Here is a 15,436-nt window from a genome sequence, read left to right on the forward strand (position 1 = left end):
CCACCCAGTCCCACCTTCCCCCTTTCCATCTCTTCACATGCCTTCCATCTCTCCTTACTCCATTCCTCCGTCTTTCCATCCAATTTGGGATTACTGCCTTAAACATAATCTTCTGTTCAACATCAGATAGCAGACTTTTCAAAATCTCTGTAATCTTTCTATCTCTGTGTGTATCTTGTGGGTATGTCTGTGCATCTGAAAAGAGACGGGTGTTCTAGTACAGTAAATGGTAGCCAAGATGCTGCTTACAGTATGTCAAAAGTTGTCACAAGAGAAGGAAGGGCTTGAAGAAAGGAAACATGTTGACTGTCCCACTCAGATACTATTGAATGTAAAGGATGGACTTTACTGTACTGTTTAGGTATCAACAGGAGGAGAAGCATTCATCCCATTTATACAATGAAATGCTCATTGAGTTGTCCTTTTACATAGCATATAAACAATGAAATAATACAAACATTTACAATTATTTAGATGGAGACATACAGTACATTTACTTTCCTACCAATAGGCACTGAGAAAATACCCAGACAACATGCAGGATTGCATGTTAGTGTCATCTATACTTACGTTGCAGCCATTACATTTTGATGTGGATTTCCCTGGCCTTCAAGTACTATTAGTACGTCCCAACTTCATTGAAAGTCATGCTTCACAGTGATCTTCCACAAGCACAGCGACAGCATCTTTCCCCCATCAGGCCTTTTAGCTGATAGACATAAATAATCTCCTAACAGGGTGAATCAACTCGGTCCAGCGCCCCCCCTTCCATCTCATCCATCTCTCTCTCACAGTCTTCACACCCCTCCGGCCCACATCCTCCCACCAAAACCAGCGTTGGTACATCCCCATTTCCCACTCCGACCACGTTGCCGTTAGGTGCCCAGGCCACGTCAATCACGCCATCTGGACACTGCAATAGGCCACTGACAGAGTAGAGCCCGCCCCCTGGAACAACCTCGTCATATGAGGGGGCATGAGTGGCAGCTCTTGCCTCCTCCAAACGGAGCCTCTGTCTGCGACGGAGCTCAATGATGGTTTTTGTGTAGGAGTTGAGTGTGACCACTGCGGCACCCATACAGCAACTGAAGGACACCCAGGCCATACTAGGAGAAGAGGAGATTTAGAATATTAAAAAGGGAGAAAATAAACTTATCACACCCTGCAGCCTTATTTTTGTATCACTCCGCCAATCACCCTCTCGACTCAGGGCTAGTGCAGATTCTTCAAGAGACACAAGAAAACAAATATAAACAGCTGCCTGTCGGCAAACTAAAGCTGTGGAATAATTCTCAGTTTAGCGTACAATTGAAAGAATATTTAGGATTTAGGTTAGCATTTATATATGTGGAGGAAAAACGTTTTTCTTCTGGCCCCCTCTGCAACAATATAAGGCTGATTTCTGCTACAGTGACCCCTCCCTGGAACTCCTAAAAAATTATTGTGCTGACCCCCATCTCCATAAGGTAAAACTAACTATGCCTAAGTACCCCATACAACCCAACTTAAAAAATACTGAACCATCCCTTTAATAACAAGTATTGTATGCTTTAATTAAACAAGCGTGTATGCTGTTCGCTAAGGAGCAACCACCTACGCAAATGACCAGCCGTAGTCCCAGGTCTGAGGCCTCCAGTCTTTGGGGCCCACAATGACTGTCATCTGAAAGACTGTGGTGAACATCATGTGGGCCACCATCCCAAGAAGACCTACATTGGGGATGAAACCAAAAAAAAATAGACACATCAAATCTAAGTTTAGAAAACCAAGATGAGCATGCAAACAGAATGATGTATGAAGAACTTGAAGGATACACTAAGTCTCACCTGATAAGACAGTACAGATAGCTGCATAGGCATTGATTTTAAGTGAGTGCATTTCTTTATGAGAACACAAGACTTCCAGCCACATCAGTAAGAAGCCCATACCCAGCAGGCCGATGTATGTAAACTCGGAAATAACTGACAGCCAGAGCACACCTGCAACATTTGACAATACGAACACAATTGACACAAAAGCATACTTATACAATATTTAAGAAGGTTAGATAGCCTATATATATATACACTCAACAAAAATATAAACACAACACTTTTGTTTTTGCTCCCATTTTTCATGAGATGGACTTAAAGATCTAAAATTCATTCCAGATACACAATTGTACCATTTCTCTCAAACATTGTTCACAAATCTGACTAAATGTGTGATAGTGAGCACTTCTGCTTTGCTGAGATAATCCATCCCACCTCACAGGTGTGCCACATCAAGATGCTGATCTGACATCATGATTAGTGCACAGGTGTGCCTTAGACTGTCCACAATAAAAGGCCACCCTGAAATGTGCAGTTTTGTCTCACAGCAAAATGCTACAGATGCCACAAGCATTGAGGGAGCGTGCAATTGGCATGCTGACAGCAGGAATGTCAACCAGATCTGTTGCTCGTGCATTGAATGTTCATTTCTCCACCATAAGCCGTCTCCAGCAACTTCGCACAGCCATTGAAGAGGAGTGGACCAACATTCCACAGGCCACAATTGACAATCTGATAAACTCTATGCGAAGAAGATGTGTTGCACTGCATGAGGCAAATGGTGGTCACACCAGATACTGACTGGTTCTGAGTCCCCAGACCCCCAATAAAGCAAAACAATTCACATTTCAGAGTGGCCTTTTATTGTGGACAGTCTAAGGCACACCTGTGCACTAATCATGATGTCAGATCAGCATCTTGATGTGGCACACCTGTGAGGTGGGATGGATTATCTCAGCAAAGCAGAAGTGCTCACTATCACACATTTAGACAGATTTGTGAACAATGTTTGAGAGAAATAGTACAATTGTGTACCTGGAATGAATTTTAGATCTTTAAGTCCATCTCATGAAAAATGGGAGCAAAAACAAAAGTGTTGCGTTTATATTTTTGTTGAGTGTATATATATATATATATATATACACACAGTATATATATATATATATATACACAGTATATATTGGCACACACTGATATACTACAACTCACCTTGTGTTTCTCCAGGCGTTAAATCTATAAAGCTTCGACATTTCTCCCCTGCCAACAAAACATACAAACATGAACAAAATGAAGATAAAATCGTTTTTCCAGATTTTGTGGAAAGCTGAGACTACAAATAAAACCTTAAGATACACAGAAATAAGACTAGTCATACAGTATCACTAATAGTGTGACCTATAGTGCAAGTGCATTTGTGTGATTTGACGTTTGCTGTGTTCACACCGTCACTGTGTTTCTCGCAGCTTTCCCAGAAACCAGTGTGGAAGTATCTGAAAGCAAACTTGTCTTCTCCCGTCTCCCAGATGTAGTGAACCGCGTTGGCCAACTGCCTCTGTCTGATCTTGGAAAGCTCATCCCTCCTGGCTGGAGACAGTGTGCGGTTGAAGGGGTTCTGAGTAGGACTCTCTGTATGACAGCACAAGAAAATGATGGGATGAGAAGATCTTTTTTGGCCCATCTTTGCACCTGTTCCTATTGGGATTGATAAACGAGCTGTGGCAGGAGTAGAACTAAAACTGTACTGGGTGGACCATGTCTTCACAGCATGGAGATACCAATGCATTTAATCTCACACGTCTATTGGCAATTTATATTCTCCAAACCAATCCAGGTTTGGATAATATGGGATACCTGCATTAATGACAGATTGAAAACGCAACTTAACAGTGCAAACACGCAGTGTGTGCAAACTGCAAATATCTAACGGGATATAAGATTTGACTGGGTATATTACATAGTCAAAAAACAAAAAACATGGGGGCACCCCAGTTACTCAAGTGGTAGGGTGTGTAACACTAAGCTCAAGACCTTGATGGAGTGACCTGGGTTCAAATCCAGCCCAGGTCCTTTGCTACATGTCTACCCCCCTCGCTTCTTTGTTTCCTATCTATCTCTCTAATAAAACATAGCAATGGCCCCCAAGAAAAAATCTTAGAAGAAAAACCCCTGAATGCCCCCAAAAGTCAGAGTAGACAATTAAATGATGAGCAAACACTGTTCATGCAGGTTTGTGTTGACGGGGAATTATTGAAGGTCCAATTGAAAGTTTTGAAAAAACGTTTTAGAATATGAGATGGATGTGTTTACAGCAGGGGTTTTCAAAGTGTGAGAGAGTGAGCCCCCCCTCAGAGAACAAAATTTCAGCGGCGCCCCCCCCCCCCCCCCAATTTTTTTTTCTAAATCCCTGTGTGTTTTGAAAGGTCTTTTAATTATTTTACAAATTTAAACATATTTTTGAAACATTCTAAAAAATGTTGTGCATTTTTAAACACATTTTTTAATACATTTTAACATCTTAATCCAGTGTTTTAATCCTGCTTCCTTTAAGCATGGATAGTAGTGACTGAGTGTGCAGCGGAGTGAGAAAGATAGGCAGATAGACTTGCCCAAATTATTGACTAGTTAAATGTCATTCACACGCCCGGTGTTTTTTCGCTATTGCCTCCAATGTCCTGCTAGCCAGCGGAGAACCAGACCCTCCTGGGGGGTCTGGGGGTATGCCCCCCCCCGGGAGATTTTTTTTCACCTTTTTAAAGTGAAATGCATGAATCTGGTGCACTTTGAGAGGAAAATTAAGAGGCTAAATATGAGGAATTTTGTGTGAACAAATCATTTGGGTCACTGGGTCTGATGAATTAGAAGCTTTTGAAGAAACACACATGGATTTTCCATAAAAATATTAATTTAGAATAAAAAAATGTATGCAGGGTCCTCTGGGTTGAAACCTGTATGAGACCTATTTCTCTGTAATATAATGAATGCATTTAAATGCAGTGAGAGAAACGAAGCAGAATAACTCTTGTCCAGCTATGGCGTGATCTTAATATAAAAAACACAAACTCAATTTATTTATTTTTATTTTTTTTTTCACATATTCATCCGCGCCCCCCCTGCCACAACCCCGCGCCCCCCACTGGTTTACAGTAACATGCAGGCTTGTTAGCCAGCATCTTGTCATCCCACTGGTGTGTGTGTGTGTTTGTTAATCTGGCTTTGAAGCATAATGGAGAGTTAAAATCCACTACTGCAAGGTAGGTCTTTCTGAACAAGTAAACAAAGTACATCAAAGGGGATTCCTTTATACACTAGTGGATAATAATCTCAGTGCGGATTAAGCATATCTGTCGAGAAATTTTAAAAACAGGCAGCACCAAGCCGCGTAAACCTGACCTGCATTGATTATTTAACCTTTGGGAACTACAGTTCACTCACACCCTACAGCTTAATACTAAACCATAATTAAATTCAGTGTGGGACTAAGGTATGGGCAAAAAGAGATTAAACCTCAAAACCAAGGACAATCTGTATATAACAGGGGGAGTTGTTGATCCAGTCAGATTAGTTCTAGGTATCCGTTGGTATGAATTGAAAAGATCTAGAAATTAAATGCTTGTTTAATCAGTTTCAACAGTCTAGACTGATCGTAGACCAAGTCAAGGTCAGAAATATGGAATATATGCATGTATATCCTGACACCTTTGAGATGATACACAAGAGCTGACTGCATGCACAGACACTCAGACAAGTGTATTATTTATAAACACTTTGTATTGTATCCACTTTACTTGATTCAAAGAGCCCTGCTTACTGGCTTTTTCCATTGGAAAGAGTGAGTCCAATGTATTACTTGATGTGCATTCCGGAGTCTGCCGACAAAGACTGTGGTATGCACATGAAAGCTCCAGAAAAAGCTTATAAATTACACCTTGAGTTAAGATTAAGTTGTCAAAATGATGGGGATTGTTCATATATGATTAGGAGTACATTAATGATAAATACATATCTGATCATTAGATACCAATCAGACAAGCCACTGCAATGACCTGAAGTCATGTTCCTAAATGTGTCATGCATTATCTCTGTCTGACAAAGGGTAATCTGTTGCTTCGATAGGCTGGTACATTTTCAGAAACAATGTATCAACATTCAAATTATACCAGACTATTGCAAAAGCCAATTTTCAAGAAACACCATGACTGTTGAAGTCCAGAATGATGAGTCCAGGAACTCAAGTTGTTTACAATAAATTGTGGCAGGTCACTCAGCACTGATCTCCAGTGAATTCAAGTAATATTCACAAGAAAGATGTTGAGGTGAATTTGATGTGACTTTATACTATATTGTATTATTAGAGGTAAATGTGTAATCATTGTCCACTAAATGTTTTTGACAACCATACAAATGAATTATTTTGCAGATTAATAAAAAAAACAATCTATTGATTAGCCTATTGATGTAGATATGAGGCAGTTGGGTATGTAGAAAGCTAAAATAAGCTTCATGTCAACCAGCTACAACGTTCAAATTCTGCATATATGTGAACACATCAGCAACACTTATTTGAATGCAGGACTTTTACTTGTCATTGAGTATTTTTACATTGCATAACTTCAAAGGATCTGAATACGTTTAGTCTCACTGATTTGAACATATCTGATGTCACCTTTATATCTATGGTTGTCACTTGGTTACTTGTTGCTTCCTTGTTAGCTAGAAAATATCAAGTTAGGTTGAACAGTTATTCTCCACCTTCCTGTTAAATTAAATGTTCTGTTGAGACAAAAATCATTGTCAATACAAGGTGCGGGCTGATTGTCCAAAAAATGTAATGTAAGATCTCAGTACCTGTGGTGTAGGGCTGGCTGTTGTTCTGGCCACAATTCTTCATTTTGACAGGCGACAGGCAGAGGGGCTTCACCACCTTGTGAGTGCCCTCACACCAGTAAGAGGTGCAGAGCGCCAGGATGGAGAGGGCCAGAGCCAGAGTGGTCAAGGTCAGGGAGAGCAGGGAGCGAGAGCGACGGGACATATGCTCCAGCATGGCCACACCAGGGGAGAGGCAGACAAGGGGAGGCTAGACAGACAGATGATGGGGGATAGAGGCCAATAGGGGCAGAAGGCACGTGGGAATAGGACAACACAGGACAGAAGGTATGACTGCAGCCACAGATGGAGCCTAGAGGGCTCGGTTTAAAGAGGCGATGAACTGCCAGGTTTTAAATGGAAAAGCAAAGATGAATGTGATGTAACGGAAATTAAGATGACAAAACACAGCTGACAGAGCGATACTGGAAAGTCAGTGTGATTAAAAGAGAGGAAGATAGAGGGATATAGGGATAAGACGCTCAGCAGTTGATACATGTGGGACAGATGAAACCGAACAAATGAACAACAAAGGATTTAGGTGGACGATGGTTCACATTAGGAGAGAACAGTTGGCTGTGAGGACATGGCCAGAAAAGCCTTAGTGAGATATCCTGCTATTGATCCATGTGGGGAAGGATGTTGCAATACATCCCCTGACCCTTTTTGTGTTCACTTATGAGATCAGTGTGACTGTACCAAAACAGCATAAGGTCATTTAAAAATGCTTGAATCTATCGTTAACAGTTGTTTATCTAAAGAGGAGACCAAGGGCATCCTCAAATGCAAATTTGAAACCTGGCAAGAAAATGAAATTAAATGGGGCAGACAACAAAGGCAGACAGGAGATTTTCCATATGGTGACATCTAACTTTGTTGAATGTCCCTTTAGTTAGATAGTGTCATAAACCTGCCTGAGGTCACATGAATCCTATAGCTGGGTTTTTAACGGAGGAGTTATGGAAGAAGGGGAAGTAATGTGTGCTTTCCTGTGACCCGGGACCCATGTCTCCCTGCTCGCTGATTAACACACTATGGCCTGCCCATGCTGCTTGTCAGGATCTGCACCGCTGGACCCTCTGTAGAAAGACAATAGGCAGGGGAACAAAAAACAAGCGATCATGTTTTTGATGAAATTATGTATAAACCAGATATCTAAATTAAATTTGTGTTAGTAATCCCTAGTAATCTACTTTAATTTGTTTGTGTGTTAGGCATGTTTTAGTGTGAAGTGCCTCCTGACCCTGTCTGCCATCACTATCTTTCATGCAATGCCCCTGTCAGCCCACAGCCCCTGAAATACAACAGAACATTAGTTTAACAAATTGGATTGGGGACAATCCCTTATCTACATAGTGACACACCAGGTGATTGTTGGCGTGTGAATAATGCTGCAGGAAAAATACATTAAGAAGCTATTTGGTAATGAAGAAAAGCATAACACCTAATGGATGCCCTGAGGTAGACCAATTACTTCCTCCAATGTCAGGACAATTTCTTCTCAACCAAGAATATTAGTCTTCAGCCTTCTTTTTTTGCTAGTAGTTATTACATATGAGAACACACAATACAGTGTGAGCAATATAAGTTTGCAAAAGTTTAAAGAAATAACAGCAGTAACTTAGTTTGGTTTATATCCTTAATGGAGTTATCTGTGTCTGCGGCAACTGTCACACAACTGTAACCACAACAAGAATACATTTTGGACAGAGATTTAATAGCAAAAATCTCCACAACAACACCAGTAATCAAAAATGAAGTCCATTATCACTATGAAAATAAAAATGACTCATATCACCATTTAGATGCAGGCTAGTCTGTAGATTGTTCTAGAATCACAGAAGTCTTTCATAAAGACCTTTATAACATTATAGTTTTTTGTTGAAATTTTAAATGAATAAACCTGGAAAATTCTCTATACAAACATAGTCCTGTGATAAAGATGAGCTTATTGTTGTTCAGTTGCATCATCTAGTGTGTCCGTCATTACAAATATTAAGAGGCTTGTTAGAATATGGATACAAAGTGTTTGCCTAATTTTATCTGCATTCATTAGCAAGATGTCGGGAAACTGTATCATCAGTATATCAGAAAGCTTTAATAAGAGAAGCGATATAAAGCTCGGAAGAAAAATAAAAAGAGGCCACTCAAAATAATCAATGTCTCTGGTTTTATCAGTTACAGTCATGTCTTCAAGTGAATTATTTTAGACTACTGGCAGCACTTACTCCAAATTCAAATTTCCATTAATGAATGAGATCCAGATTTGAGAAAAATAGAGTTGATATAATGTGGATATTTTTCCAGAGCTCTATATCTCAATTATTTTTAAGGTTGGAAATAATGATTATTTCTCTTTTCAATCGCCAATGCTTCATATTCCAGAAAATGTGGCTAAATTACCCCATTTTACTGCCATATATGACAAAGGAAGAATAACATTAAAAAAATAGCCGATATAATTATTCTATAATCAAAATTGTTGCCGTAATTCTCTGCCAATTGACATTTCAACTGTAATTCTTTTAAAGCAATACATACCGCAGGTTGTTTTTCTTGTGGCTTGTGGTACTTCAGGTCAAACACTTTCACTTCTTGCAGTCCTCCAAAACCTACAATCCTCGGTTATCTCTGTCTTGCTCAAGAGCCCTTAATCAAAAAGCTCCTTAAGAACTTGATTTTGGTGGCTCCATCTTGATTCTCCGCTTCACTTCCCTCTTCATCTTTTCCCTCTGTGTGTGTCACCAGTATTCCTCCACCAGGATAAACGTCGTGGACCCTTACCTCTCCAGCTGCAATCCCCCTTTAATTCTCCGGCCAATAGTCGGACACAAATCAGAGACTGGTGGAGCCACGGGTGTGTGTGTGTGTGTGTGTGTGTGTGTGTGTTCACGCCGCTTTTCTCTATTTACTGTCTTTCTTGGGAATTTATGTCACAAACCCATCCTGAATCATGTAATCCCTCTAAGTCCATCTGTTACTGCAGTGCCCCCTCTCTTCCCACATCCATCCTTTTTTAGAATCGTTTCCATCTCAATCTCCCAAAATCGTTTACCACCAGTCCAATCTCTTCACCAATCTAACTTCTACTAGTTGTTCCATTATTACACTTAGAAGGGCGGAGAACACATGGACCCACATTATCCATGTGAATGGGCTTTTCCGGTGCACTGCAAAGCCAAATCCTGTGCCCACTTGATTATGTGTTTATTTATGGATGGGTGCCAAATGTGAAACCTAAAAATCACTGTGCAAAAAGCTTTACATAGTCATAATAATTTATTTACAATATGTATGTACAGAAAAAACAAGAAGAAAACAATTGGCAAAATAGCAAAACATCATTGTGTGCATGTTTGGAGGATAGTTTTAAGAAAATGGGAGTCGGAAAAACAGTTCAGCCCCAAGCTTGAGATTTACAGTAATGTAAAACCAGCTTTCCATCACTGCCAAAACACTGAAAAAGAGAGAAAAAAAGACATACATGAAATTATTAAAATGACAGTTTTATTTGACATTAGCCTGTCGAGCAGCAGAATGAGTTCTGGACTTTGAGTGTTTTGCCTTTACTTATCAAGACATTAAACAGGAGACGAGGACTTTGGCACATGTAACATGATGGAGACTCCCTTTTATTGCTCCCTCTGCTGGTCAAACCTCAACACAGCCTCAACATAAACTGGTCTTTAGTGTGCACGTGTTGGTATTTAGACTCATGGTTTAAGTTTGTGTGTAGGGTCCAGTTACTTGCTTCTGAACTTTAACCCACATGGCATTGTCTTTATCAGTGAATGAACGCTGAAGTTGAAAGCTCCGAAAGGGATAGTAAGTGGTTGTTGGAGATGAGACTATGTTGTAACACGTTGGTGAGAAATGAACTTTCATGCTCAAGTTTTCAAAACTAAAACCAAGGAGACAAATGATTATTGCAGAATTGTATCTATATTAAATCAAGGAATATGAGCTTTAAATACACAACACACACTAAAACAGGCATGTATAGTATATTGTCTATACTCACATCAAAAAGGATTCCTATGTCTTGATCCGGTGAGGGGGCGAACGACTGGTTTACATAAATGATCTGGGGGGGTTGGGGGGTGGGGGAACAGATAAAGATGCAGTTATATGAAAAGAACTGAAATACCTGAGGATCTGTTTTCCAAGCCTCTGTCCAAGACATGATTTGCAAGACAAGAAAAACTTGATGCTTACCAGTTGTTCACCAGCATCAAGTTTGAGGAAGCGAGAGATGAACTGAGACAGCGACTGCACCGTCCTCCCCCTGTCCACTGCCCACTTCTTTGTTTTCATTATAGGAGTGTCGCCCACTGCCTTCAGCAGCACATCAACTATAGAAATTGAGAAAATAAAAATGTCAAAAGTGCTGCCGTTGCCACCCAGACAGGTCGAGGCAAATCTGAACATGAACCGTTGAGAGGAATTTCTGGAGAAGTGTTACCGGTAAGTGGTAAATCTACTGTCACATAACCGCTATTCAACTGCGGAAAAAACAAAACTATGAAGACGTGCGTCCATCACAGAATTAGAGAAAACAGTATAGTAATACAGGACCTGTAATGAGCCAATGCCAAAATGACTGACTGATTGCTTTTCTTGATTTATTATCAGCTTTTGTGATTTTGATCAGTGGACATCCTTTATAATTGGCCAGTAGGTACAATTAGAAAATGCATTCCCTATGTGTACTAATATATTAAAGCCTTTTATTTGTTGCAAATATAAGATTTGAGATTTACTGTGAGGATTTAGTGAAAGTAATTACAAAAGAATGCCACATTTTAAGTTTTTTTAATGGAATTAGAGTAGTTTATACACTTGGGTTGATACATTTGTTGTATTTTCTCTTTCAAGTTTATAAAATGTGAATGAATAAAGGATACCTAATTATCCTAAGGAAAAAAACTGAATCACAATATAAAAATATGTACAAATGTCCAATCCGATGCTGTTCTGATCACATCGTGTTCTAGTTGTAGATCAGATTTTGTAAACTGTATACAAACAACATAATTGTTTGCACATAAACTAAATGATAGCAGGACTACATAACAGGAAAAGTGAACTGGAGTCCATTTTCGTATCCACCAGAAATTATGAACTACTGTCACAGTGCAGGCGTTTATTTACTGGTATTAATTGAACTGTGAAATCAATCTAAGGGTTTTATCAGTTGCTAATTACACGCAAATCTAAATAAAATAAATGGTTAAATATCAAAGTCTCCAATACTTTTTTGTGAATTGGCTCTGAAACAGAAAGCCTTCATTGAATTAAACCCCGCCTAATAGAAATTTAAAAAGGACAATATTTATTGCAATCTCTTATTGCTTAACTTATTTCAAATCCTGAAGATAGGCTATATTGAACAAACTGAAAGTTTGACAGTGTGAAGCTAACCGATGCATGCTAGCTTTATTATCCTTATGTACAAGACGTGTAGTTGCTACTAGCAATAGCACAACATATATTTGATACATTTTTTTACACACACAGCACCCCTTTGAAGATAAAACTATTTCTTATAAGAGCAAACATATGTAATGTTGTGTTCATGGACATTAGCATTATATTTAGCCATTTCCACATGTTATAACTTCAATGTTGATTGGTTAAGGAGAAAAATGCTGCCTTCCTATTGGTCACAATTTCTGTAAATTATTTTCAACGTCATGCACCCGGAAGTGATTCCCATCGTACTAGTAAGAATCCTTGGAAACAGATATCATTCGCTAATTGAGAGGAATTCTCACAATATTGCGCTTTCTTACTTTTTTTCTTCTCTTCATTTGTCGCCGAGTCGTCGGACGGAGGCTGTGGCTCGTCTTTTTGCGTCTCTGTCGGGGACTCTGCGTTGTCAGACATCTTCACATAACCAATATGGATGGGTGTTATGGTTCCTACCTACCCGAGCAAGGAAGGCGCCTCGCAGACCTAATACCGGTTGCTATTGGCTCAGAAAAACATCAATCACCAAGACACGCAATACTATTGGTCCTTGCGCTTCTGAGGGGAATGGTGTTTACACCAAAAAGGCTGTTGAACCTCAGTGTCCTCCTCGGTCCTCCTCTTAGCTGAATGCTAGGTTAGTTACAATTTTGACTTTGCTTGATATAGGCCTATGTAAATAACTGTTTCATGATGTATGGTTAATCTTATGGTATGCTGTTTTTGTCCTACATTTAATGCATACTTCCTCTTTCTCTCTCAAGTTACACAAGTTATGTTACTTTCCAGTTACACAGGAGGGATCATATGGAACACTACTGACTGATTAACTTTCTACCGTCCTGTTTAACCTGTCACCCACTCCTCCTCCAAATCCGACCATTCAGACAACAAGAGTAAGTTGAAGGTCGCTTTTTGTTGAACTATTATTTAAGATCGTCTATTTGTCATGTGCACTACCATTACAGCAAAGCAATTCTTGAATATCTGGCTCCCTTTAACAATGCAACATAAAAACATAAATATATAAAGAGAAACTCCCGACTTAACGGCGAAATCTGAGATAAAAAGACACATCTATTTGCAAATAATTTATAATGTAGAGATAAATGTATGATGTATAAAATAGAATGGGAACACACATTTTAATGAAATAGAATACTGTGAAATTAAATTATGTGTTGGCTTCACAGCATGCACGGATTTTAATGATAAGTTATAAACAGGTCTAATATTATTGAACAGATGTGAACCATTGTAAAGTGACAATAATTACAGAGTGTTATTGTCATCTTCACTTGTACCTTGAATCTCTCTCTGTCTGTCTGTCTGTCTGTCTGTCTGTCTGTCTGTCTCTGTATCTCTCTAATGATGGTGAATCCAACATATGTTGTATTGTTTCTTTCCTTCTGACCATGTTCTTGCAGTGGCACACATTGGCAGGCTCTCCACCAAGGATTCGGTGCTATTCCTGTGTGACATGCAAGAGAAGTTTAGACCCAACATCTTCCAGTTCACTAACATTGTTAGCAACGCGTCCAGATTGCTCCAGGTCGGAAATGCTCACTGTTGTACACCTGTCTCAGTGTCTTGTCAGTCACACAGACATTCTTTTGTAACTATTCCTTATTTGTTTAACAAATGTGATGAAATCTGCATGCTGTCTCATCTTTCTTCCCACAGGCCAGCCGTATTCTGGGCATCCCCCCCATTTTGACAGAACAGTACCCTAAAGGCTTGGGTCCCACAGTGCCTGAGCTGGGAGCAGAGGACCTGAAGGCTCATGCTAAAACCTCTTTCACAATGATGATAGAGGAGGTGGAGAAGGAGCTACAGGCCCTGGGGAACCCCAAACAGGCTATACTGTGTGGAATAGAGGCACACGCCTGTATAGCAGTAAGACCACGTCAATATTTCCGCAGCTTAGAATCACATAAGATCCGTCTCTGCATCAAGACGACAAGAAACGGTTTAAGAATTCTTGTTTTTTACCCCGTTGTATTGGCTATTATGCTACTACTAAGTTTTGCCAATATGGTAGTATGTGTGACTGAAGACCTCTGCTTTGTCTGGTCTTCTCCACAGTGCACAACATATGACCTGCTTGAAAAGGGATTTGAGGTCCACATTGTGGCTGATGCCGTCTCATCTAGAAGGTATGTGTATTTAAAAAAAAAAAATAATAATATATATATATATATATATATATATATATCTATCCCTTAGGTGCTCTTGGGGACGTTTTTGTCCTTTCGCACTTTTTTTATGCTCTTTTTTTTGTATAACTTTGGCTGTGCTTATATATATATTGTATAGCATTGTTATCAGCTGCAGTGAATGTAGATCCGTCCCCTTGTGCTTCAGGGAAGTCTATACATCTATGTTACGACTCTTCCGTCTCCCTCCACAGCCAGACGGACCGTTTGTTCGCTCTGTCCCGACTGAAGCAGAGCGGAGCTTACCTCACCACCACAGAGGCTGTTCTGCTGCAGCTGGTCCAGGGCGCTAAACACCCCAACTTCAAGGAGGTACCTACTTCCCTCTGTACTCCTTAGTAACTTTTGTTTGCTTGGACATGTCATAAATATCCGCCCTGGAAGTAAAATCCAAACTTCTGTCGAAAACAGTGCAACAAATCAATTTCCATTCTACAGGCTACAGTTGCCAAAACACACCACCTTTAATAAATATCACTGGCTTTGTTGACGGGGAACAGGTGCACTTATACTAGTTTGTCATGAGACTTCATACTGCAGTGTCAAACTCAAACGTGGCACATTTCTTTGCAGTCGTAAAGCTGCCACCTTTCCCCTGCAAACATGATCAAGTTGATTTAATTCTGATTGTGCTGCCAGCATAAGTAATGAATGCAACAATCATATATTCTTTCAACTTCATTGACAGATCCAGAAGCTTCTGGCCCATCCGTCCCCTGACACCGGCCTCCTTTCCTTCTTCAGCGCTCTATAGGAAGATCGTCAGCTCTCGCACGGTTCCATTCTTACTGCACTGGATTTTTCACGGCTTCCAACGTCCTGATGAAGTGCTTCAATAAAGTGATGCTGCTACTTTAAAATCTGTACTGTTTTGTGTTCATGTTTGTGTTTTAGGTGAAACTTAAAAAGTTGTTCCTCTTCATTTAAAATCCTGCTTAGCCCAGCATCTGCGGAAACTGTGACTTCCAGCTTTTGGAAGCTGAATAGGTGGGACCAGTTTAACAGGGGCGTGTGCAAAGAGTGATGTCACACAGTGGGAGGAGCGAGTGACGTAAATGTGATGCAGTCAGAAAAGGA

The 15,436-nt window shown here is 39.9% G+C and overlaps 3 protein-coding genes across 3 annotated transcripts; 1 reads left to right on the plus strand and 2 right to left on the minus strand.

Annotated features, from left to right (window-relative positions):
- Positions 1–730: 730 nt before the first annotated feature.
- LOC307260063 (germ cell-specific gene 1-like protein) lies at positions 731–6,852 on the minus strand (the record flags this gene model as incomplete). The annotated part of the gene is made up of 6 exons (XM_080040189.1): positions 731–1,106; positions 1,598–1,709; positions 1,827–1,979; positions 3,021–3,068; positions 3,255–3,437; positions 6,657–6,852. The coding sequence occupies 6 exons, from the start codon at positions 6,850–6,852 to the stop codon at positions 731–733; spliced, it is 1,068 nt and encodes a 355-aa protein (XP_079896315.1).
- Positions 6,853–9,946: 3,094 nt separating this feature from the next.
- Positions 9,947–12,572, minus strand: atg12 (ATG12 autophagy related 12 homolog). The gene is made up of 4 exons (XM_080039530.1): positions 12,467–12,572; positions 10,890–11,026; positions 10,696–10,758; positions 9,947–10,131 (listed from the first exon to the last, which is right to left on the minus strand). Exons 1-4 carry the CDS (start codon positions 12,558–12,560, stop codon positions 10,072–10,074), a joined length of 354 nt encoding a protein of 117 aa, XP_079895656.1. The 5' UTR covers positions 12,561–12,572; the 3' UTR covers positions 9,947–10,071.
- Positions 12,573–12,704: 132 nt separating this feature from the next.
- isoc2 (isochorismatase domain containing 2) lies at positions 12,705–15,433 on the plus strand. The gene is made up of 7 exons (XM_080039855.1): positions 12,705–12,780; positions 12,933–13,039; positions 13,571–13,695; positions 13,827–14,039; positions 14,229–14,299; positions 14,554–14,671; positions 15,048–15,433. Coding segments are annotated over exons 2-7 (594 nt in total). The 5' UTR covers positions 12,705–12,780; positions 12,933–13,038; the 3' UTR covers positions 15,114–15,433.
- Positions 15,434–15,436: the final 3 nt, after the last annotated feature.

Source organism: Ammodytes marinus, assembly GCF_949987685.1.
Source record: "Ammodytes marinus genome assembly, chromosome: 13".
Lineage (NCBI taxonomy): Eukaryota > Metazoa > Chordata > Actinopteri > Uranoscopiformes > Ammodytidae > Ammodytes > Ammodytes marinus.

Bases quoted from the DNA above. Each gene is read 5' to 3' on its own strand.
- atg12 (XM_080039530.1), bottom strand. From the start codon at position 12,560: ATGTCTGACAACGCAGAGTCCCCGACAGAGACGCAAAAAGACGAGCCA. The intron at 11,027-12,466 runs GTAAGAAAGCGC...CAATTTCTATAG, and splicing joins AAATGAAGAGAAGAAAAAAA to TTGATGTGCTGCTGAAGGCA. The intron at 10,132-10,695 runs GTGAGTATAGAC...TCTCTTTTTCAG, and splicing joins ACATAGGAATCCTTTTTGAT to TGTTTTGGCAGTGATGGAAA.
- isoc2 (XM_080039855.1), top strand. The intron at 13,696-13,826 runs GTCGGAAATGCT...TTCTTCCCACAG, and splicing joins ACGCGTCCAGATTGCTCCAG to GCCAGCCGTATTCTGGGCAT. The intron at 14,672-15,047 runs GTACCTACTTCC...CTTCATTGACAG, and splicing joins AACACCCCAACTTCAAGGAG to ATCCAGAAGCTTCTGGCCCA.